We start from the raw sequence: 26,046 nt of genomic DNA on the forward strand, positions 1-26,046 counted from the left end.
AAAAAATTCAGATCTAAAAGGGAAAATGTTAAAACAGGAGTAAAACCAGATGCATCTGATCAAGAACCAGAAGGACTTACGCTGTTGGTACCAGACATCCAGAAGACTGCTGAGATCGTCCATGCAGCTACCACCAGTTTGCGGCAGGCCAATCAAGGTATAGCACTGCCACTTCTCTGCTGTTTTTCTTTGGATCCGGAGATGTTTCGTTTACTTCTGAAAACTCCCTTTCTTTTTCTTCTGTGTTAATGGTTTTCAAGCAAGTTCCTTTACCTAAAAATTTGTTGTCAGGTTTTCAAATTAATCATGAATAGCCTCTTAATTTTAAAATATTTATTTCTATTATGTATGATTAATACAAGATTCGGTAGGCTAACAACATGCATCCTGATTTTCTCTTCTTGTTGGTAGTTGTGAAATTGAAAAATGCCATCATATTGGATAGGAAAGAATACATGAAGACAATGTGTGAGAATTTAGTTTAAATTGGTATTTTCATGTCTTAGCAATGGGAGATATAAATAATTCTGTATTATCTATTGTTTTGCTTCTGCTGTTTTGCCTGATTAGATAAAACTAATTAACATTTTAAGAATTTAAGCTTTAAAGTTGATAAGGGTCTTAGCCCTATAAGTTAGTTATGTTTATGAAATAGAAATCTTTTATTCTTAAATGGGTACAATAGGAAGATAATTGTGAAGAATTGGGTAACTTTTTGGAATTAAAACTTGAACTCTTGAAGTTAATTGTTTTTGTTTTAATCTTTTAAAACGTATGCTTACGTTATTTATCTTGAAATATTAAATAACAGAAAAAAAACTAGGTGAATATTCAAAGAAGGTGGCTATGAAACCCAAACCTTTATCAGTATTGAAATCACTTGAAGAAAAATATGTGGCTGTTATGAAGAAATTACAGTTTGGTAAGTTGAAGTTTTAATCTTCGTTTCTTGAGATCTCCTTTCACATTGTGTAATAGTGCTGCTGAAATGTGTTCTAGTAAATTAAAGATTTTAAAGGTTCCTCATGATATGAATCATTCATATCCTATGTATATGTGTGTGTGCACACAGTATGTAGAGAGTATAAATATGTATGCGCACACATGCAAAAATTTTTATCATTTTATCTCTGGATTTATATATTTTTAGTTATATTTGGGAATCATGATTCTTTAGAAACCTAGGGGGAAAAAAAACCCCAAATCAAATGTCTAACGAACAGGCAGAAAGGGCTTTCTTTCTTTAAGACCTCTCCATTTAAAAAAAAAAAAAAAAAAGACCTCTCCATTTCTGTATATCCTGGCCCAAAGGAAACTAAGGCCTGAGACTTTTAATGAAGTCTGTTACTGTTGCCATTTTAGAATTCCATGAGATTTGCCTTTGGAAAGTACAGTTAATGTAGAGTTCTCTTGTAGCCTTTCCTATTCCAAAACTCTTGACAAGTAAAGACTGAAGAATACAGCCTATCAGTCCCTCCCATAAGGTGCTAGCCTATAAATAAACACTAAAATTCCAAATTTTGGTGACCATTAGTAACTGTTATTGTCTGTGCCTCTTTTCCACCCTTGAGAACCAGCCAAAGGACTTGGACTATATGAAAAACAACACTAAAGCAAGAGTTGTCTACTGTCTGAAACTTCTGTTTCAAAGCTTTTTAGCTTTTGCTCTACCTTACCTCCCAGGTTTGCAATAAAAATCACATACGGCAATATATCTGAAAATGATAAAGCACTCAGACAGACCTTTGAAAGGTCTTTGTTCATCATTTTAAGATTGGAAGAATTGAGGTGAAGTGTATATACTGTTATTCAGAAAGAATGTAACAGTTCTGCCAAGGGATCCATGTTTTTGGAAAATTGTGCTTGCCATTGATAGGTTGTGACCATTTTGTTTAATAAACACTTGAATTCAGGGGGCTCCTCAGTTGGTTAGGGGTCCAACTCTTGATTTCAGCTCAGGTCATGATCTCAGGGTCATGGGATTGATCCCTCGCCAGTCTCCACACTCAGCAGGGAGTCTGCTTGAGATTCTCTCCCTCTCCCCCCACCTCCACGTAATTGTACGTGTGCTCTCGCTCTCTAATAATAAATAAACCTTTAAAAAATAATAAAAACAAATAAACACTTGAATTCAGGAAAATATAATAACTACAAATGATTATGAAAGTAACAGAAATATTGCTATAATTTTAAAGTTGCAAGACACCAAGAAGAAATGCTATACAAATACAACATGAATCCTAGATACCCTCCAAGGGTTATCATACAAAGGAATATGAAAATTACTGGGGAAAACCACACACATACAAGGATCAAGTATGATCCTTGTAGCCACATTCAATATCACAATTAGCAGGAAAAGGAGTCTCAGAGTTTAGATAATTTTTTGAATCGAATGAAAGCCTTTGTGTAGTTATAATTTGATTAATGTATTTTGTTGCAAATCTTTTTTAAAATTAAATTCACTATATCATGTAGAATAAAACAGCTGAAGTAGACTGGAGATATGTCAAGAGCTGTCAGTAGCATTGCATTAAAATGAAATACTTGAGGGGCGACTGGGTGGCTCAGTTGGTTAAGCATCTGCCTTCAGCTCAGGTCATGATCCTGGAGACCCTGGATCGAGTCCCGCATCGGGCTCCCTGCTTGGCAGGGAGTCTGCTTCTCCATCTGACCCTCCCCTCTCTCATGTGCTCTCTCTCTCTCAAATAAATAAATAAAATCTTTTAAAAAAAATGAAATGCTTGATATATACCTCCGCCCAGTTGGTCTGCACGAAGCAAGAATCAGATGTTAGATGGATCTGTCTTTAGCTTCACATTTCTATATACTTTTTCACTTTGTGACAGCCTGTTTTCTATGAAAGCATTCCTCTGTTCCACTTCCCCCCACCTCAGAAACTTTTTCTGCTTCTTTATTGGTTATCTAATTACGTTTTTATTATGAATGAGATTTGGTCTGTGAGTTGCTCCAACTAGGTAACAATGCATATTTACCAAAACCTTTAATGTCCATTCCTGGAATGGAATTTTGAACCTCAGCTCAGTAGACAGTAACTTTGTTGGGAAACCCCTGAAAGCACGCTTAGCTTAAAAAATAAATCCTGAAAAATCTAAGACCTTTCTAGTATGACTCTAGTAGGTATGTCAGAAGAGTATCATTCGGTTGCTTCCCACTTAGCCCCTTTAGACATAGCACTACTAATACTTGCTAAAACTATATAAAGAGGAAGAAAAAGTGGTCCATAGTCAATATTCAAGATTTTAAGTAGCATTTTATAAACCACATATGATTTGCTGTTATTGCCGAACTTTGGATTTACTGATCTTTAATCATTCACAGAGGCTTTGGATATAACTAGATTTAATCAGCTTTTTAGGTTCTTTATTTTGAATTTTTATTCACTATTTTTGCTCTTCTTTTGAGTATATAATTTGCAAACTTTAATTTCCTCTTCAGTGGTTAGAGTTTTAGCCAGGAGTGGGAGGTGTCAGAAATAGGGTAGTGGAGAGAGAAGAGATGACTGTTCTAACCAAGAATTGGTTTCCTTCTACTTGGGAAAACATTCTTCCTGGTGGGCAAAAATTTATATAGATTGAGTTACTTTATATAACCTTACTATATCATTGAAAAGCTGGTTTTGGCTTTTTAGAAATCTTTTAAAAGTGATTATTTTTTCTCTTCCATTGTTACTGTTACAGTTCATGAATCCTGTAAAGACACTGTAGGATATAACTATCATTTGTTTTCTGATACTGTACAATACCATTTTTATTTCTCTTAAAAATTTTCCTAAATAAATAAAATCTTTTTTTTGTTGTTTTTTTTTAAGATATTTATTTGACAGAGAGAGACACAGCAAGAGAGGGAACACCAGCAGGGGCAGAGGGAGAGGGAGAAGCAGGCTCCCCGCGGAGCAGAGAGCCCGATGCGGGGCTCGATCCCAGAACCCTGGGATCCTGACCTGAGCCGAAGGCAGACGCTTAACAACTGAGCCCCCCAGGCGCCCCAAATAAAATCTTATAAAAGGGGGGGCGCCTGGGGGACTCAGCCGGTTAAGCGTCTGCCTTCGGCTCAGGTCAGGATCCCAGGGTCCTGGGATCGAGCCCCGCATCGGGCCCCCTGCTCAGCGGGAAGCCTGCTTCTCCCTCTGCCCACTGCTCCCCCTGCTTGTGTTCTCTCTCTCTCTTTCTCTGACAAACATAAATAAATAAAATCTTTAAAAATAAATAAATAAATAAATAAAACATTTACTATTTCACAGTTTCCTTGGGTCGGGAATTCAGGAATGGTTCAGCTCACTGGTTCTGGCTTAGGGTCTCTTACAAAGTTGCTGTCAGGATGTTGGCTGGAGCTTCAGTCATGTGAGATCTTGACTGGCTCTGGGGGCTGAGCTTTGGAGCTCACTCATGGGACTGTTGATAGGAGGCTTTAGCTCCTTGCCATGTGAGCCTCTCCATAGGACCTCTTGAGTGTCTTCACGCATTGCATCTAGCTTCTCTGAGAGAGAGTGCAAACAGGAAGCCACACGGCCTTTTATGATTTACTTTTGGAGGTTGTATACCATTGCTTCTGCTTTATTCTTCAAGAAGTGAGTCACTAAATCTAGCCCATACTCAAGGAAAGGGGAATTAATTTTTACCTTTTGAAGAGGGTGTCACAGACTTTGTGAAAGTATATTTTTTTGATAAGACTTTATTTAGCACACATGCACACGCAAGTAGGGGGAGGGGCAGAGGGAAAGGAAGAATATCAAGCTGACTCCAGGATGAGCGCGGGGCTTGATCTCACTGACCCAAGCTGAAACCAAGAGTCCAATGTTCAACCGACTGAGCCACCCAGGCGCCCCTAATTGAATATTGTAATAAAATTTTGGTATTAGTAGACCCTGGTCTCTTATATGCATATGATAGAAAAGTTTTCCTCCAGGCATGCGAATGGGCTTGTGTGTTTCTGGTGGATTGCTGTTTACTCGAAGGAAATTTATCTCTGTATTATATGAAAGGCGGCAGAATTGGGCAGATGAAGTAACTCCAGTTTACAAGTTTACTGACAGGAAGTAATTTTGCCAAGACAGTACATTTGATCAGTAACAGTTATATGTACTATATAATAAACTAAGTTTTCAGCATTTCTTCTTAAATTAGATTCTGCTCATACAGAGTTGATGATAGTTTCTACAAGAAATGCACCAAAAGTTTCTTTTTCTCTCTGAAAGATCTGTTAAATAAAGATGTGGCACTCCTGTTTTAAACATACGGAGTGCACAGACCTGTGACACTTTATAGGTCTTCCCTCTTTTTCTACATTATAAACTCCTTGAAGGCAGATTTAGTTTCCTATTTATCATTTAACCCAAACAGCCTAGCCTAGAGCCTTGCACTTGGTAAGTTCTTGGTGAGATTTGGTGCACTAATGCTAATTATAATATAGCATTAAAGTTTTTCCATATATTTAGAATTGTATGAACACTAGATCAAAAATTACTGTTGCTTCTAATTACAGTATTTCCCCTAGTATGTGGTTTTGATTTAGTGTTACAATTTATATAAATCTCTTTGTTGTAACCCATTGGTTAGGGTGGAGTAATCTGAACTAGAGATAAAATTCAAATCCACTTTTTTCTTTCTTTTGTGTACAGAGTTTATAAGTAAAGAATAACTTTAAGTCTTTTCTAAATCTGCCTAAATAGATGGTTAAGAATTAGCCCATTAATTATATTTTCTCACTGTACTTAGAAGATTACCCTAATCATCTTTTATTCCATTAACTTAAATTCTAAAAGTAATGTAAGAGTAAACTTCACCCTGAGACTTTTGTTTTCGGATTCCAAAATCAGTGCAAATATAAAAAGACGTATTCTTGTCTTTAAAAATGAAAATCTGAATTGGCAAAAACATTACACCACTCATTTTAAGAATAAATTGTCTTGTGCTTTACATTGTTATAGCTGCTTGATACACTCTATCAGTTTGTCCACAGTGTACATCAGAAAGCATTTCCTGGGGGTGCCTGGCTGGCTCAGTGGGTAGAGCATGCGGCTCTTGATCTCAGAGTTGTAAGTTCGAGCCCCATGTTGGGTGTGGAGATTAGTTAAAGATAAAATCTTTTAAAAAAAAAAATCATTTCGTGCTTTTGCTTCCATTACGTAGTTCATCCATCTAGCAGTAGGTATGACATAAACATGTATAATTCCTGTTTTTTCAGTCCTCTGCACATTGTGGGGTTTTAAAATTTTTTTTATTTGCAAATAGTTGACACACAATGCTCCATTAGTTTCAGGCGTACAGCAGCGATTCGTGATCTCTGTACCTTCTGCTGTGCTCACCACAGGCGTAGCTGCCATCTGTCACCATACAGTGCTGTTCCAGTCTGGCTGACTGCTCTCTGCGCCGGGCTTCAGTCCCCTCCATTTGGGGTGGAAGAAGGGCTAGTGATTTCTTTGTGATTTTTGTCATTGTAACAACTATCCTCCATTCTAGTTCTTTCTCTTTTTTTTCAGTGTGTTTTTTTTTTTTTCTTGTTCTTTTAGATACATTTGAGATGGTTTCTGAGGATGAAGATGGGAAATTGGGTTTTAAAGTAAATTACCACTACATGTCTCAGGTGAAAAATGCAAATGATGCAAATAGCGCTGCCCGCGCCCGCCGCCTTGCCCAGGAAGCCGTGACGCTGTCCACCTCACTGCCTCTTTCATCCTCTTCGAGTGTGTTCGTGCGCTGTGATGAGGAGCGACTTGACATCATGAAGGTAGAAAAAACAACTATTTCTCTGTCTCTCTGGCTAATGTCATTATTTAAATATTCATACAGAGCGCTAGAAATAGCATGAATTTTAATAAAAGTCTTTTGACCATTTTGGACATTAGTGAAACGAGTCCTTTTTTTAATGTTAGAGTATGTGTATGAGACTGCTTTTCAAAATAACTAGAAGAAAATACCAAAATGCCTTCCTTGAGTCAAGGTTGTATGCAGCCGATATTTTTAAGAGCTTAGTATCAAAGGATTTAGTGCTGGTCAATAGAAAAAAGTCGTTAAGATTTCTTCCTTGTCATCCAAGATGTTTCTCTTGTGTTTTATACTATCAGTCTTCAAAATTATTCTTTTTCTTTCCTTTTCTAGGAAATTCATGTATTTACAGAACCATAATATCTATGAATTAAGTAATGGTAGTACAGTAATAAATAACTGCACCTTTATGTTTTAACACTATGGTGGTCTGGCCTTAAGTTCTAAGCGATTGCTGCAGCAAGAAGATTATAAAGATTGGACACCCGGCAGGGACGGGAATGGTGGCACACCTTTCTTTACATTTGTTATTTTATTCTGGGTTACAGCTTCCTTATATGCACAGCTGTTAACTATTGACACATTGACTTGAAGACCTTTTTTGCTTGCTTGCTTTTTTATTTTGCTCTTTTGGGTAATTTTTTCAGTAGAAATCTCATAGACTTTGCCTATTTGACCACACTCTTACCTGTTCCTTGTTACACATAATAGCCAATTATAGAAGGTTGCGTTGGGAAGCATTATATCACTAAATTGACTGCATAAGTTCAGACTTGTGACTTTGTCTCTGCTAAACATTATGCTGGACCTAAATAAAAAAGTGCCAACACGGAGCTCCCAGCCATCTATCAGAGTTGTCACAGATTGAGACTCTAGTGCCACTTGCCTCCACACACAGCTATTCAGGACCAGAGGCTTTTCTGCTCATGCCTTGCACAGTTAGTATCTGTTGATCAGCTTAAACAAAATTCATTAAATAACTGATACTCGCTGTTGGGTTCTCTGCTTTTTTTAGACTACCAGTTACCCTATGGGAAATACCTACTGTTCTCTCAAAACCTTTTTATCATAAGTTGTTACATGAGAACTTTTGTTAACTACTTGTCTCATTATCCCAGAAAAAAATATTTAAAACTAAGTTACTTCTCAAAATGTTAACTTACCTGAAGGTGTATTGCAGAAAATTACCCTCATACCTTTTGGATGTGATGATGAGTATACCTAAAATCTCAAATTGTTAAATACAAAAGAAAATATCATGAAGGAAAGCTCTTAGAAAAATAGTAACTTAATATTAAAGGGTATTTGATGTTAAGGTAAGCTCTCCTGCTGCCAATAAGGCATCTTTCCTTTAATAGCCCATTTTCACCAAAACTAAATAACTTTAATCCTAATCTAAAACCATTTCTAGTCATGTTGTTATTTTTAACTTTTAATCTCATTTTTAACACGTTCTGGTAGAGATGTATGTAGGATGTAAGAAGGTTATTCTTATTTCATGTTGGATTGTGTTTTTCTAAATTACGAGTAGTGTTAAGGAAGAGTAACATGGACTTTTGTGTATTTGTACATGCATACTAGGTTCTGATAACTGGTCCAGCGGACACCCCTTATGCAAATGGCTGCTTTGAATTTGATGTATATTTTCCTCAAGATTATCCCAGTTCACCCCCTCTTGTGAATCTAGAGACAACTGGTGGTCATAGCGTGCGATTCAATCCAAACCTTTATAATGATGGCAAGGTAATGTAATTTCGGCCTTCTGTTTCTAATGCCAAAGTACTATAACCAAAGGTTCTTTGTAATTTAAGCAAAAATTTTCTTTTGGTTATCTTCTTTCCGAGAGTTCCCTGGCTGTCTTCATGCTTCTCTTTCCTGTATGCAAAGATTAGCCTGAGGAATGAGAGAGAAGGAACCAAAAGGGCAGAAACACAACAGTGTTGAGAAGCACTTAGTCTTAAGAAGTTACTGAGGGACTTACTCAACATATTCCTTGGCCAGTTGAGACTTTGTCCTGAGCCAAAGGTCTGTCTTCGTCTCTCACCTTTCTTTACTTTCCGTATCTCCAATTCCAGTTACCTTTTCACAAGTGCCTCAGGATAGCAGAATGCCAAAAGCATGGTCCTGTCAACTCTGTATTCCTTTTTTGCATATCATCACTTTTTCTTGCTTTCATAGCTATCCATGTTTTCCATGATACATGTAATTGTGAACTTATGTTTGCCATTTAACTTACGTTAAAATGTTTTATATTTTTTAATAAATAGGAAGATGCATTCTATCTGAAAAAGAAGTTGACTAAGAGGTATAAAAGCATTTCATATGACAGTAAACCTTTTAAAATTAGACTTAAAAGAACAATCATCACTTTTCAAAGTAATTTTGGATAGCTTGATGGAATTTCAACAGTGAATTCCATGCTGGAAGTATTTCATGTTTAAAAATTACTAGATGATCAGAAGAAATTGATAGACTTCATAAGCAGACACTTTGATGATGAGAGGAGCAAGTGCTTGAAGTTGATCTGGTTTATTAAAGGTGAACTAAGTTTTCCCTTGGTTTTGTCTTCATCATAAACTCAGATCATAAAACTGGAATTTGCTTTGTGAGTTTATTGCAGGAGATTTAATCAGAGGTAGACCTTAGTTGCTTTGGAAGAACAAAGAATGGGTCTTTTATAACTGAGCAGAGAAGAGGATATAACAATGTTGACTTTACTGAAGAGAGACTAGAATCTGAAGAGTTTAAGTGTAAAATATTAAAATTTATTTAAGAAATTACTTCCTTAAGACTTAATGGCATAGGGGTGCCTGGGTGGCTCAGTCGTTAAGCATCTGCCTTCGGCTCAGGTCATGATCCCAGGGTCCTGGGATCGAGCCCCACATCGGGCTCCCTGCTCCGCGGGGAGCCTGCTTCTCCCTCTTCCACTACCCCTGTTTGTGTTCTCTCTCTCACTGTGTCTCTTTCTGTCAAATAAATAAATAAAATCTTCAAAAAAAAATTATTGGGGCCCCTGGGTGGCTCAGTCGTTAAGTATCTGTCTTCAGCTCAGGTCATGATCCCAGGGTCCTGGGATCGAGCCCTGCATTGGGCTCCCTGCTCGGCGGAAGCCTGCTTCTCCCTCTCCCACTCCCCCTGTTTGTGTTCCCTCTCTCACTGTATCTTTCTCTGTCAAATAAATAAAATCTTTAAAAAAATAAAAAATATAAAAAATAAGAAAAAATTACTAATGAAATTATGTCCTAAATGAATTAGTATATTTTGCATATTGCTATCACAGAACGATTGCAGGAAGAGCAAGGAGATGGACTTCTCAGCTTTATTAAGGACCACTTATTTGCCAAGTCTGTTGCCCATTATATGAAATTGTTAGTTTACAAGTATAGATAAAATGTCCCCAGTTCTGTTTTTCCCAGAATGACCTCTTAACCTCTGTTTGGCAGATAGTTTGAGTTCATTCTTGCTGTCTGAGTGAACAAGTATCTGTGTTGTGAAGTTTGTTCTGAGGAACCCAGCAGATAGATCCTCAAGGCCCTTGCCAGGGGGTCTTTGAGTCCTCCTCCTTCCAACTTCATGTTTATGTGAAGCTAGATTTTTCCATATACTTCCACCTAAACAATATATTGTAACAAATTGAATGTAGAGGCAAATAGGAAATCAAGATCTCTTCTATTAAACCATATCCATTTGGAAATTTACAAAATTTTGAGAGAGATTTTTTTTTAAAGATTGTTATTTATTTATTTGAGAGAGAGAGAGCACAAGCAGGGGGAGAAGCAGACTCCCTGCTGAGCAGGGAGCCCGTTGCTGGGCTTGATCCCAGGACCATGAGATCATGACCTGAGCCGAAGGCAAACACTTAACCAACTGAGCTACCCAGGCACCCCGAGAGAGATTTTTTTAATGTAAAATGGTACTACTTTTTCCCACTGAAAAATTTTTTTAAAAGGTTTGGCAAAGGGGCGCCTGGGTGGCTCAGTCATTAAATATCTGCTTTCGGCTCAGGTCCTGATCCCAGGGTCCTGGGATCAAGCCCCACATCGGTTTCCCTGCTCAGCGGGAGGCCTGCTTCTCCCTCTCCTACTCTCCCGGCTGTGTTCCCTCTCTCGCTGTCTCTCTCTGTCAAATAAATAAAATCTTTAAAAAAAAAAAAAAAAAAAAAGGTTTGGCAAAGAGTTATTTTTCATTATGAAGGAATTGTAATGCCATACAGATTTGGATCACATCTGAAGATGCCAGTTTGTTCTAACAGACTGACCTTTAGTGTTTTGCTGGGGGACATAAAACTGAGATACTGTGACATGATAGCATTTCAGTTTTGCTTCTAGTTGTGGCAGTTTGCTTTTAAAAAGCACTCAATTCTGTTTATGCTTTCTTCCCTTCTTCCTCAGGTTTGTTTAAGCATCTTAAATACGTGGCATGGAAGACCAGAAGAGAAGTGGAATCCTCAGACCTCAAGCTTTTTGCAAGTAAACACATTTCTCTGAGTTTCACTTAGAAAATAAAGAACTATCTATATTTTTTAAAAAATTGGTTTTAGTGACCAAGAATAAACATAGTAAACCAAAAAAACTATCCTAAATAGCTTATAGGTGAGCAGTTAGTACAATGAGTCTTGTCTCATCTGGAGTTTAGAATCTTAAGTTAGGGCATAAGACAAAAGTTGCACTTTGCCAAAATTACCTTTAACAAAATTCCCAAGTTGCCCTTAAAGTACACTATGGTGCAAAAAGATAACATAAGACATAATTTTCTCCCATCTCCCAGTCCCTTACAGGGCTTAAACTCATGTGAGTAGAATTATTAAACTACTAGTATTACATTTTCTTCCACATATAATACTGTTTTTCTGTAATCTCCTTAATAATGGGACTCATCTGAGGTTCAGAAGCACTGTCCTAGAATTCATAAAACTTGGGATTTGAAGTTCTTATTTTGCAGAGCATTTGACACACATATTTTATAGTCTTGAATTTTGGAAATTAATTTCCACATACCACTTGAGCACATAATATGTTGTATTATAGCCCATCAAATGCTTTTTGTTGAGGCTTTACCTCCATAGTTAAGAATCCCAGCTAAGAGATGAACAGGTAAGCATGTTAATAACATGAATTAACTTTTTTGCTTGTTTATTGAGGAAGCAGAAACAAATCATTACTGCTCATAATAGTTTAAACTCACATTTAAAGTTTAGTGTTTAAGGGAAACCACCATAAATTATCTCCAGCTAAGCCTACCCTGAAAAGATTCTTTTTCTACACTCTTATTTTGAATTAGGTGAAAGAAGATATGAAAAATAATTCCTTAGGATGTCACTTTTTTGGTTCTCTGGAAAGACTTTGCAGTATCCTCATGAATTAAGAAAATAGTACCAAGGGGCACCTGGGTGGCTCAGTTGGTTAAGCGTCTTACTTCAGCTCTGGTCATGATCCCAAGGTCCTGCGATTGAGCCCCATATCTGGCTCCCTGCTCAGCGGGGAGCCTGCTTCTCCCTCTCCCTCTGCCTGTTGCTTGCTGCTCCCCTTGCTTGTGCATGCTCTCTCTGTCAAATAAATAAATAAAATCTTTAAAAAAAAGAAAATAGTACCAATAATTTTTCCCTTTTTGTTAATCTTGAGACCAAGAAAAAAAGTTAGATGATTCATGCAGAGAACTATAAGAAAGTTACTAGAATATTCCTCCCAAGTACTGCTTCATTTTAGAAGTGATTATTTCAATTCTAATCCAAAAACTTTAAAATATTTTTTTTACGTGTATATTACTCTTGTCAACACAAACTAAGCTTATGACAAGTTTTACTACAAAAGGAAATTCAGAGATATCCTATTTTTCATAAAGTAAATTAGACTTAGCTGAGAATTGAATTTTTTGTTGAATTTATATAATTTAAAAAATTATAATTTTCAAAGCTTTTTATTTTAAAATTTAATTTGCTTTTAACTTTTATATTGCCTATATACCTAATATATACCCAAAATCTGTGAAATAAAGCAACTTATGCTCAGGGATTTAAATTTTACAAGTTTGGAAACTTAAGTACCCATACATAAAAATTTTCTTTTCTATATATTCCCTTTAGGGTTTTTTTTTTGTTGTTGTTGTATACATAGTTCACAGAATGATAATTAAGATATTAGATACATCATTTGTACATTGTTCTGTTCACTTAACATTAGAGCATATCCATTTTTCCAAGTTATGTTTTTATAATTAATAATCTTTTGAGTTCATATACTGTAATTGAACTGTTTCTCCATTATTGACTAAATATTTCATTTCTGATTTTTTTAGTTTTATAAATGATAATAGTTACTATATGACATTCTCTTTATTTTAGATAGTTTCCTGAGTCTAGGTTTTCAGATCTGTGACAAACTGACTTGGGCAGGAGCAAGAGGAGGCTCTCTTTTCTGTGCAAAAGTGAATAGCCTTGTCTTCCTCCAGATCTTAGGGAAGAAAGCTTTCAGTCTTTCCCCATTGAGTGTCATGTTACCTGTGAGTTTTTCATAAATTCTCTTCATCAGGTTGAGGACATTCCTCTTTATTCCTGGCTTACTGAGTATTTTTATTACAAATGGATGTTGGATTTTATCAGATACTTTCTCTGCATCTGTTGAAATGATTCTACTATTTTTTAAATTTTATTAATACAATGTATTATACTAATTTTGGGGTGTTAGACCAACCTTGCATTCCTGGGATAAATCCACTTGGTCTCTTGGTATATAATTCTTTTTATATATTACTGGATTCAGTTTGCTAGCATTTTGTTTGAGGATTTTTGCATCTGTCCTAAGAAATACTGGTCTCTTTGTGAGGTTCTTTTATTATATATTATACAAGAAATAAATGCATGCAGTCAGGAAAACATTGCTCTTTGTGCTCTGTTAGAAACTTCTTCAGGGGCAAACTAGGGAGGATCAGGGAAAATTACTTAATTTTCTTCTTGGTTAGATTTTGAGAACCAACATTGTTTTACCTTTTTATTTATCACATGTGCACAAAGGATAAAAGTACTTTTGCCAGATTGAAATTATTCCACAAAAAGTTTCTGAAGGCTATATACAATTAAAAACAATTCCAAGATATTTTGAACAGTGGCAAGCTTTATTAGAATTGCTTGGTTTCTCTGTAGTGAAATTCTTAAAAGAATAATGGTTATTTGTATAAAAATATCACATATGGTAGTCTTATGACATAGGTCTCATATCCATCAGTAACATAGTAATTGTCTTAACTATTAGCACAATTTAAAATCAAAAGTCTTATTCATTAAAACTTTCATCAGAATTGTTACAGTAGCACCAAATTTTAGCATTGCTATAACTAGTTTTTAATGTTGCTATAATGTACTTAAAATACCTATTATAATGCCTTGTGAATAGTTTCATCCAGTTGGATGTTAATAAAGATGTCATATGCAAGAGGAGTTAAACATAATTTATGGTTCATGTAATCAACCATTTATAATAGATATTACCATTACCTGGGTGGCTCAGTCAGTTAAGTGTCTGACTTCAGCTCAGGTCTTAATCCCGGGGTCCTGGGATCGAGCCCCGTGTCTCAGCAGGGAGTCTGCTTATACCTCTGCCTCTCCTCCTCCCCCTGCTTGTGCTCTCTCTGTCTCTCTCTCAAATATATAAATAAAATTGTTATATATATATATATATATATAAAATAAGCATTTTATATATATATATAATTTTTATTTATATATATATAATTATATATATATGAAACCATTTTTCTTTTTCTTTTTTTTAAAGATTTTATTTATTTGAGAGTGAGAACAAGCAAGAGAGTGAGCATGAGTGGTGGGGGCGGGGAGCAGAGGGAGAGGGAGAAGCAGACTCCCCGCTGAGCAGGGAGCCAAATGTTGGGCTCAGTCCCAGGACCCTGAGATCATGACCTGAGCTGAAGGTAGATGCTTAACTGAGCCACCCAGGCTCCCCTGAAACAATTTTTCTTAAAATGGAAAGTTCTGGAAATCATCCACTGTTTACAGTCCTACTCAATAGCAGCATAATTTTCCAGAGGCAGGTACTTACTATTTTAAAAGGCTAAAAGCATTTTACTAATTAAGAGTTTCCCTCACACCAAAGATGTTATTATTTCTTCTAATAGAGTTTCTTGTTGCAAATTAGTATTTTGGATTACATACTCTGTACTTTCCTATGTTTGAAATATCCATAATAAAATTTTAGATACAACATGAAAATACAGGAAATCAAAAGTTAATAATTCCTAAGGGATGTGGGGTAGAAGGAGGAATATGCCAAATTAGTGGATAGTCTAAGGATAAGATAAGAATGAGTCACAAGAATGGATAATGGTAGGAATAAAGTGACCAAATGAATATATAAAACTGTAGGAGACTTGATTGCTAACTAGTTGAGTGGCCTGGTAGAAGACCATCCAACAGCTTTAAAATTTTTGTTTTCACACAGATAGTGAAAGGAAGCTGTTACATGGTTCTTGATTTGGTCAGTTCCAAACAAATTACAATGAAAACTTCTTGCACTTTTGTGGGTACTAATATAAAACTGAAGAGGAGAGGGACTGTAAATTCAGCTTATGAATAAAAGTCTGTAACTCTTGACTTTGTTAAAGTATCAAAGGATTGACGAGGAATCAGGGAACCTGTATTATAGAATGAAAATATATTGTTTATTATTAACTTAAATATAACTGTATGTATATTAATATACTATGCTATGTAATGGGTGTTTTTCTGTTATTCATTGTCAGCTCATATTCTTAACACTTTAGCCAGATGTAGCTATGATAAACATCATATTTTGGTTTGATCCAGGTAGCTCTTTTAAGTTTTGTTGATCAAAATGGAACTCATGATGCGGCACCTGGGTGGCTCAGTCGGTTAAGCGGCTGCCTTCGGCTCAGGTCATGATCCCAGGGTCCTGGGGTCGAGCCCCATGTCAGGCTCCCTGCTCGGTGGGAAGCCTGCTTCTCCCTCTCCCACTCCCCCTGCTTGTGTTCCCTCTCTCGCTCTCTCTGTTATATAAATAAATAAAATCTTTAAAAAAAAAAAATGGAACTCATGCTGACTGCTTTTCTGCAGGCCCATGTTACATTAAGTAAAAAGACTATTTTCAGAGTAGAAATGATTTTGTTTTACATTATACTGTTTTGTGGATGCCTGCTGTTATTTTTACTCCAAGAAAGAATAGCCACTGTGGATAAATTAAACTTAATGAGCACTACTGCTTAACTCCCAATGAAAGTTTATTTAATTCTCACAGCCATTCTTTAAGTAGTTGTTATCTTCATTTTACAGATGACCAAGAAATAGGTTCTGAAGGGGTAAGTTATTCTGCTTACTGTGGTCTCTGACTTAAATATTTTACATTGTTCTCAGAGCTAGATAATTTTTAATATTGAAAATCAATTCCTTTTAAAAAAGAGAAATCTTTTCCTTCCAAAGATTTCTTAATTTACTGTTTTTTTCATGCCCAGTTTTATGGCTACAGTAAAGTATGCTGTGAATAAAATGAGTAAATAAGTCAGATAATCCAAGTTTCCAGAAAATTCCATAAAATGAATGTTATGACTCCTACATAGCTGAGTTCACTGAAGAAAAATAAAGTAGCATTTGTATACTTCCAAAGTGGTGTATGTTTGTTTGGTTTTTCTTAAGATTTTATTTATTTATTTTACAGAGAGAGAGAGAGCACAAGTAGGCAGAGTGGCAGGCAGAGGGAGAGGGAGAAACAGGCTCCCGGCTGAGCAGGGAGTCCGATGTGGGGCTTGATCACAGGACCCTGAGAACACGACCTAAGCCGAAGGCAGCTGCTTAACCTACTGAGTCACCCAGGTGCCCCCCAAAGTGGTGTATGTTTTAAAAAGCAGGGGAACCTGAGTGGAGCAGTTGATTAAATGTCCGAATCTTGGTTTTGGCTCAGTTCGTGATCTCAGGGTTGTGAGATCGAGCCCTACGTCCGGCTCTATGCTCAGCACAGAGTATGCTTGAGATTCTCTCTCCCTTTCCCTTTGCCCCTCAACACTTGTGCTCTCTCACTCTCTAAAAGAAATAAATCTTTTTTAAAAAGGCAAATACAAGGGCGCCTGGGTGGCTCAGTCGTTAAGCATCTGCCTTCGGCTCAGGTCATGATCTCAGGGTCCTGGGATGGAGTCCCACATCGGGCTCCCTGCTCAGCAAGAAGCCTGCTTCTCGCTCTCTCATTCCCCCTGCTTGTGTTCCTGCTCTCGCTATCTCTCTCTCTCTCAAATAAATAAATAAAATCTTAAAAAAAAAAAAAAGTTATTAAAAAAAAAGGCAAATACAAGATGCCTTTAAAAAGTATTTATTTTCCTTGGAGTAAAAATAAAGATTGCGTCTTGGCTCATTTTTCCTACAAGTGAGTATTATTAAGAGTGCATGGTTACCATTATGCTCTTTGAGAGTCAGGACAGTTAGAGCACAATGTTTAAATTGGTGTGGGATGTTTATAAATAAATGTTTTTATAGCAGTTTCAGGAAATATCTTTAGTTCTGTTTTTTTCAAGGATTCAAGAATATAAAATATAAGATATACAAATATTATGAGTCTATTGTACCTGTTTTTTTAAAAGATTTTTTGTATTTATTTTTGCAAGGAAAAGAGAGAGAGAGCATGAGTGGGGTGGGGGGCGGGGAGAGGGCAGAGGGAGAAGCAGGCTCCCCGCTGAGCAGGGAGCCTGATACGGGACTCGTTTCCAGAACCCTGGTATCATGACCTGGGCCAAAGGCAGATACTTTAACTGACTGAGCCACCCAGGTGCCCCACTACTGTACCTATTTTAATTTTGCTTTTAATAATACAGTATTTCAGGGGCGCCTGGGTGGCTCAGTCGTTAAGCGTCTGCCTTCAGCTCAGGTTATGATCCCAGGGTCCTGGGATGGAGCCCCACATTGGGCTCCCTGCTCAGCGGGAAGCCTGCTTCTCCCTCCCCCACTCCCCCTGCTTGTGTTCCCTCTCTCGCTCTGTCTCTCTGTCAAATAAATAAATAAAATCTTAAAAACATAATAATAATACAGTATTTCAGTGTCCTAATGATTAACATCAATTCTATGGTGATAAAAATATGTGGAAGCACATATTAAAAGATATCAGTTTACTGGTAATAAAAATGTCCAATTATAACTTGTCTTTATTTCTTTGTTCCTCAGGTGTTGGTGTCTGTTCAGTCCCTTATATTAGTAGCTGAGCCTTATTTTAATGAACCAGGATATGAACGGTCCAGAGGCACTCCCAGTGGCACACAGAGTTCTCGAGAATATGATGGAAACATTAGACAAGCAACGGTTAAGTGGGCAATGCTAGAACAAATCAGAAACCCTTCACCGTGCTTTAAAGAGGTATGTTCAATAAAATTAATGAAATACTTTATTAAAGGCATTATAGAATATTGTTTATTAGTATTGTACCTGCCTTTATATTTAGATAGTCTGTGGTATACTAAACTTAACTATACTTTTAATCATAAAAGATGAGTAATAATATAATAGAGGTGAATTTTAAAACCACCTACTTCCTACAAGGCATCTGACTATATTTTGGGACAATATTTTAATTTCTTATTTTTAACAGTTACCATTCTACTAGCAAACTGTGTTTTTAAAGTAGTTCTCATAAAAATATTATTTTTTATTAGAGGTCAAGGTACTTTCTAAAGTTGTCTTACAAATAGAAACTTTGCCCTTATACTAATATCCGTGTGTGAATATTGAAGAGAAGACATTTTCTTTCCTTTAGGAAAAAGTTGGACTTAGTAAGTTTCTGAAACCTGTCTTGATATTCACAAGTGCTTTTATTTCATCACCTGAAAAGTGACTCTCCCTGTGGTTAGTTGTCTCTCCATAATCTTCCTAAAATATGATTGTATTCTTTTGTTTGTTTTTAAAGATTTTCTTTATTTGTCAGAGGGCGAGAGAGAAAGAGAGAGAGCACAAGCAGGGGGAGCAGCAGAGGGAGAAACAGGCTCCCCGCTGAGCAGGGAGCCCGAGACGGGGCTCGATCCCAGGACCCTGGGATCATGACCTGAGCCGAAGGCAGACACGCTTAACCGACTGAGCCACCCACGCATGCCAATATGATTATATTCTTCCTTACTTCCCTCCCTCTCTCAGTAAAAGCACTGTCATCTAAGCCCCAAACCTGTACCCCTTGTGACTTGATTCTTTTTCTGACATAACACGTTCAGTCTAATGACAAATCCTGTTGGGCTCCACCCTCCAAAACATAATGAAAATACGGTGGTTAAAACCATCTTGGCCATTACCAACCTATTTCAAGCCACTGTTACCTACCTCTTGCTTGGATATTTGAAGTAGTTTCCTCACCAGTCTTCCTGCTTCCACTCCTGTCCTTCTGCAGAGATTACCACACATAATCTCATCGTCTCCATTGACTTCCCATTATATGAAGAAGAAAACCCAACGTCCTTACCATGGCCTACAAAGCCCCACATTGTCTGGCCCCTTTCTAACTCTTCGGCATATCTAGGAATTTAAAGGCTTTTGGTACCAAATGTTAGGATGTGCAGCAACTGAAACTCTGATGCACTTCTGATGGGAATATAAATCAGTATAGCTGCTTTGGAAAACTCTTTAGCAGAATCTGATCAGCTGAATATATGCTGAGTGACTAGCAGTTCTACTACTTGGTATGTGCTTCCTAGAAATTGGGTATAGAGAATGTTCATAACATTATTTGTAACTGTCAAAAACTGGAAACACTTCACTTGTCTATCAAAAGAATGAATAGACAAATTATGGAATATTCATAAAATGGAATACAGTAGCATGAATGAACTGCTATGCACGTTAGTGTGGACAAATATAACTACAATATAAGAAGCCAAGCATAAACAAGTACATTTCATGATTCCTTTTATAAAAAGTTCAGAAATGAGTAAAACTAACATGCTTAAAGAAGTCAGGATAGGGGCGCCCCCAGAATAGTATTTTTTAATTGATATATTTCCAAATTGATCTATTTTCTAACTTAAATATGTCAGAAGTAGACTCCTACTGCTTACACAGGAAGGAAGAAATTCTAATTTTTCAAAGAGAATTTTTTAAGTTGCATGTAAAAACCACGGTTATTACAAGGAAGGTTACCTTTGGGGCGCCTGGGTGGCTCTTGGTTTCAATCTCAGAGTTGTGAGATGGAGCCCCACGTGGGGTTTCGCACTGGGCATGGAGCCTGCTTAAGACTCTCTCTGTCCGTCTGTCTCTGCCCCTCCCTCCAGTCCACGCACAGGAAGCCTCCTTGCACGTGTGCTCGCTCACTCTCAAGCAAACGAGGAAAGTTAACGTTACAAAGTACAATCTTAACTATAAATTAACCAGAAGATAAAATTAACAAAGTAGTAATAGTGCCTGTTTTTAGGGCTCTGTTCTGATTTCTGTATCAATATCTTTGACATTTGGAATGTTTTTAGTTATTTAGGTATTTATAGAGTTCTCTTTTAAAGGTTGAAAATTTGCCAGTTTTTCTGTTGTCAGTACCCTCCTAATTATTTTCTCCTGGTTATTAATTTACAGTGCTCACCTTGTGAATATATTACATTGTATTTGTCTTTATTCTCTCTGATAGGATTAACTGTTTGAATGTCTGGTTTATCTTGGGCATTGTTTTCTCCTGTAGAGCTGGGCATTTCAACACACGTCAGCTGATGTCATTAGCCTGATTCCTCCCTGTTAATGTAAAATTCACTAAACTGAGTTTTGTGGAGACAAAAACGTTGCGATTGTCTTTTAAATTTCATTTCTTTGTAAATTCTGACCCGAACACCTTTTGTTGCCTTGGCTGTTTTATTCTCAAGGTTATACACAAACACTTTTACTTGAAAAGAGTTGAGATCATGGCCCAGTGTGAGGAGTGGATTGCGGACATCCAGCAGTACAGCAGTGATAAGCGGGTGGGCAGAACTATGTCTCACCACGCCGCAGCCCTCAAGGTGAGTAAGCCGTCCCAACAGGAGCCCTGCTGGCGGCTTCCCAAGAAGAGCTGTAGAGTCATTGACAGAGCCCTAGTTACCAGGTGGTAGAGGAATCAGGACTCAGAGAAACAACATTTAAGTTCAGAGGCCTAAGTTGCTACCCAAAAGTCTGTAGAAAAGGGACATCAATTTTTGACAATGAGTTGACACTTCCTAAAAAGGATGTTGACAACAACATGTGCTCTGTGAATGACTTTTTTTATTCTTTACCTTTTCTCTTTTGCAGTTTACTTTTCATTCTACCCAAGGTCCCCACACCCAGTTCTCCACACCAGCGACCCTGGCTCCCCTCTCTGCTCCCTCAACTCTCCCCTCCAGGCCTTTACTCTCATTTTCACCTGCTCTTGCTAGCTCACTGCCATTCATCTGCAGCTTAAATTTAACTTTATGGAAACCTGCCTTGACTTAGATCACTTCAGTTTAAGCTTCTATAATACCCTCTGTGTGTTAAAACACACAAGAGTCGGTCGTTTAACTGATTGAGCCACCCAGGCGCCCTATATTTTTCATATAAATCATTTTTCTCTGTCTTAAAATCTTCAGATACTATTTCACTCCTCCTTCATCTAGTATACTTGGTCAGTACTAGGTCTTATCAGTGCTGCCTTCAGGGGGAGGCTGCCTCCCCTCTCCCCATTGTTTCTTTTCAGTTCCCACAGCTTAGTCTGTTTGACCAGCTTCCTTGGACTTAGTTCTCCCCTTCTAGTTCTTTCTGTAGTCCATAACCAAATCGATCTTCCCCAAACCTGTGTTTAGATAGCTCTTTCTTTTAAACAAAACCTTAGTGACGAAAGTCCACCCTTCTTTGGCTTTGTTATGTCAGTTGGTGTCTTGCTTATATCTCAGATTCTTTTACTCTGTTATTTCTGTGTCGCTCAGGCCTGGAAATCTCTATCCCTGAATCAGCCCAAATTTCTGTCATCCAACTATACCTTCGCTGCTGAGTGCTACTTGAGAAACATATGCAGCTACTTGGCTTAATAATCCCACAATAAAGACATAGGATTCCCCCTCAGCTAAGCCCTTATAATTGTCAAATTTTTCTTTCTCCTTCCCTAATGTTTTTTCCTGTTGTCCACAGTGGAAGGGAAATTGGAGCTAGAGAAGTTACGAGTTAACCAGCATGTTAATATATTTTGAAACCTTACAAATGGCTACAAGTGTGTAGTTGTTATTATCTTGTTTATAGGTCTTAGGCCTCCAACCCAAAGTTAGTCTCTGTGAAGTCAGAGATTATATCTTCCTTATTCTACTCATTGCTTTTATATTGTCAGTGTTGAACACAGTGTCTCATATATAAAAATTGTTCTGTAAACATTGGTTAGTTAATTTTCAAAGCCCTGGTGTGATACTTGAGGTCATCTCTCTCCCAATAGAAAATTATAAACCAAAAATTAATATTTATAGACAACTGTCCCCTCTCTGTTAATATCTCTACATCTTTCTCTAAATGGTAGAATACAAAATTATATAATCTCTCTGGTTCTTTTTCACTTGCTTAAATTAGAAAAAAAATTTAGGGGGGCACCCAGGTGGCTCAGTTGGTTAAGCGTCCGACTTGATCTCAGCTCAGGTCTTGATCTCAGGGTCATGAGTTTGAGCCCTGTGTTGGGCTGCACACTGGGCATGGAGCCTACTTACGAAAAAAAAATAGGATGATAAAATTGTAACTGAGGGTTGCTGGAGTGGAGGGGGGTGGGAGGGATGGGGTGGCTGGGTGATGGAGATTGGGGAGGGTTAGTACTATGGTGAGCCTGTGAATTGTGTAAGACTGATGAATCACAGACCTGTACCCCTGAAACAAATAATACATTATATGTCAAAAAAATTAAAAATAAATAAAATTGTTTGAGGCTTTTTCTGAGCATTACGTGAGACTGTTAGTGTAAAACATTTTGCAGATGTTCTACACAAGACCTGGTACCTGATGAATACGTGTTTGTATTCAGTAAAATAATGGTGGGTTTATTTTCATTTATGGACTTGCTGTCAAAAATATTTAGCCAGAGGGATGCCTGGGTGGCTCAGTCAGTTAAGCATCTGCCTTCGCCTCAGGTCATGATCCCTGCTTCCTGGGGTCAAGTCCCTCATCAGGCTCCTTGCTCAGCGGGGAGTCTGCTTCTCCCTCTTCCTGTTCTGCCTGCTCTGCCTCCCGCTCCCACTGCTTCTGCTCGCATGTGCGCATGTGCTCTCTCTCTCTCTCTCTCTCTCTCTCGTTAATTAATTAATTTAAAAAATCAGTCTTAAAAAATATTTAGCCAGAGACAAGATGTATTATAAGTCAAGATGTTACTGTCTGTAATTTCAAAGTGTATCTACCATACGTGAATGGTACCTTACAAATCATCAGTAATGCTGTCTCTCCTACCGGGGTAGGCGGCGTGGGTAGGAGCTGTGCGCGTGCTACTCGGGGCTTTTCAGCAACATCAGTTATTTTGAGGTTAGAGGTTTTTGCCCATTTTGTTCACTGCTTCTTACAGTAGCTAACATAAGGAAGGTGCTCAATAAATATTTGTAGGCCTAATGCTTTGGGTTTTGTTTTAAACTCAGTTCCTCCCTCAAATGATGTTATGTTAGAATATCAGGGTTAGTAATTCTTACATCGCTCGTTTTCCCCTATACAGCGTCACACTGCTCAGCTCCGGGAAGAGCTGCTAAAACTTCCCTGTCCCGAAGGCTTGGACCCCGATGCTGATGATGCCTCGGAGCTGTGCAGCGCTGCAGCGGGTGCTGAGGAGACTCTAGTGCATGATCAGGGCAAACCCAGCAGCAGTAAAGACCTCCCCAGTGACTTCAAATTATGAGCTGCAGTGACATGGACTTCGTAGACACAAAGGCTTTGAAGCACAAGCCAAATATGTCAATATTTGTATGTAAGAAACTAATTATGTAATAGTTATTGAAACTGAAACTATACTATGCCCTTAAGGAGATCCAGTTTAATTCAAGGTGATCTTTTCTTTACCTGTACAAGAGTGTAAACTTTTTTGTGCTTTTATTTTTCAATTGTGAGAACCACTGATTGGTATGTTCAACAAATTTGTGTATACAAAGAAATGGATAAATCACTGATATATAAGGGAAACTACCTTAGGAAAGAATGTTTACTGAATGTTTATTTTGTTTTTTTTTTTACTGTAGAGTGAGGGGTTGTTAACAAAGAATATATATTGGTCATTCTTACAACTACTATTTAAAGTCAGCAACTTTTCACTGAATTTGATAGATTTTATGTTTGGCCATATCTTCATGCTCATCTTTGATTTCTGAAGACCTCCTACATACACTTAAATAAAGGTTAAATGGACATACTCCCTCTTTTTTGATTTATTGGTACATTTTTTTAAATGATAAATATGCCATAAAATGCATTATAGCTGGAGACTTGCACTTGTATGGATGAATTTATTACATTCAACGTATTTAATTTTATGCCTTCTAATTCTAAGATGCAGAAAAAATAAATGAACATGATTTTATTCTATGCCAACATTTGGGCCTGTGAATGTATCCGTTATTTGAATTTAAGTATATGAGAAGGAATGGTCAATTTGAAAAGTCACTCTAAACTGATTTTTTCCTAAAGGGCTCCTTTTTTCCTGGACTCTGGTTTTATTACTGAAGTCACATGTATGTATGAAAACACTGAGGCTCTGTAGAGCGGAGAGCATTCCTCTCTGGTGCTGTCACAGTACGTTCTGTACCTGCCACACAGGCTCATTTTCATGCAAATTCTTCTTAGAGCCAAATAAATAAAGACTTAGGTGTATTAGTATGTCTTGTTTCTAAAACAGTTTGCCGTGGTGTGAAATGCTCTTTCTACAAAGAATTGGACACTTGGAAGACCTAAGCATGGGAAAGGAAAGGATATTTTTTCAAAGACCACGGATCACAAAGGAAAAGCTAAGGTGATTTTTGACAGTATTTATATAAAATGAAGTGGTGTGTGGAAACCTTGAATCTGGAGGTGACCAGAAGGAGAAGCTGTATTCTGAACACTGAGCTGCTCTGTGAAGAAAAAGGGGAACTAGGGAGTATGATACTGTCTGATGTACAAGACATAGTGCTCCCTAAGCATGGATAAGGGAGGGGAGATGAAAAGTTGTAACACACACCGTTAGGTGTGGTGGGTGGTAAGCTACATACACCAAGAATGACAAAATAGAGTCAATTTATGAGAAAGAAGAGTCAATTAAATGTCACTCACACACATGCTAGCTAAAATCTAGGTTTAAAATACTCAGCAATAAGAAGTAAAAGGATAGTCGTCAGTCCTCTAGGCTTTTCGTTTTTTTTCCTGTCAGGGTCCTGTCAGGGATGGATGATGAAAGCTGTATCAGGTGTATTGTTTGCCTCCAACTTAGGATTTTATTTTATTTTTTTTAAGATTTGTATTTATTTAATTGAGAGAGCGAGAGCGCGCGTGCAGGAGTGGGGGTGGGGGGCAGGGGCAGAGGGAGAGGGAGAAGGAGACTCCTCACTGAGCAGGAGCCCGATGCAGGGCTCGATCCCAGACTTGGAGATCATGACCTGAGCCGAAGGCCGGCGCTTAACCAACTGAGCCACCCAGGTGCCCCAGGATTTTATTTTTAATCACTGAAATAAGGTTGGGTCATTTTCTCCAATTCACACCACTAGTCTTCAGAAAGTTTTATAAGAGGAAAGTAACAATACCAGTACTCTAAGGTCCAATTCATGTTTTTAATAAACCAAGACCTAGGGGCGCGTAGGGGGCTCAGTTGGTTACGTGTTGGCTCAGGTCATGATCCCCAGGTCCATGAGCCCCGCGTCGGGCTCCCTGCTCAGCGGAGAGCCTGCTTCTCCCTCTCCCACTCCCCCTGCTTGTGTTCCCTCTCTCTCTCTCTCTGTCTCTCTCTGTCAAATAAATAAAATCTTAAAAAAAACAAACCCAAGACCTAAAAGTCTAAATTTGAGACTGATTAACATGGTTCCATCTAGGATGCTGACTTTGAGCACTCACTTTGGTGGTAGGTACAGGTTCCTGCACTTGAGGGTTGAATGACAGACATGGACACATGTCGGTACAATTGAGAGGTTCTCTGATAGAGTTCACAGGGTGCTCTTGGGAACACAAAGGAGGAACACTGAGCTCAGGCAGAATATTAATGGGCATTGAGAGGATGTGGTCCAGAAAGGCTTCCTCAAGGAAGGTGGCCTGAGTCTTGAAGGATGAGGATAAAGCAGTTAGGCACGGGCACTGGGTGGCTCGCTTGTGTCCGACTCCTGATTT

At 37.8% G+C, this 26,046-nt stretch overlaps 1 protein-coding gene across 10 annotated transcripts in view; it reads left to right on the top strand.

Moving 5' to 3' along the window:
* BIRC6 (baculoviral IAP repeat containing 6) overlaps positions 1 to 24,564 on the top strand; it is a 227,097-nt gene extending 202,533 nt beyond the window's left edge. For 9 of the 10 annotated variants that reach the window (XM_078056150.1, XM_078056152.1, XM_078056156.1 and 6 more), the window contains 8 exons: positions 12 to 157; positions 812 to 922; positions 6,533 to 6,750; positions 8,370 to 8,531; positions 11,180 to 11,257; positions 17,959 to 18,147; positions 20,619 to 20,753; positions 23,420 to 24,564. In XM_078056150.1, the coding sequence (XP_077912276.1) occupies positions 12 to 157; positions 812 to 922; positions 6,533 to 6,750; positions 8,370 to 8,531; positions 11,180 to 11,257; positions 17,959 to 18,147; positions 20,619 to 20,753; positions 23,420 to 23,599 (1,219 nt within the window). In that variant the 3' untranslated portion in view covers positions 23,600 to 24,564. Of the gene's footprint in view, positions 1 to 11; positions 158 to 811; positions 923 to 6,532; positions 6,751 to 8,369; positions 8,532 to 11,179; positions 11,258 to 17,958; positions 18,148 to 20,618; positions 20,754 to 23,419 lie in introns of those variants that run through there. The other variant, XR_013441642.1, reaches the window with a different exon arrangement.
* Positions 24,565 to 26,046: the final 1,482 nt, after the last annotated feature.

This window comes from Halichoerus grypus, chromosome 10 (assembly GCF_964656455.1).
Source record: "Halichoerus grypus chromosome 10, mHalGry1.hap1.1, whole genome shotgun sequence".
In the NCBI taxonomy this organism is placed as follows: Eukaryota; Metazoa; Chordata; class Mammalia; order Carnivora; family Phocidae; genus Halichoerus; species Halichoerus grypus.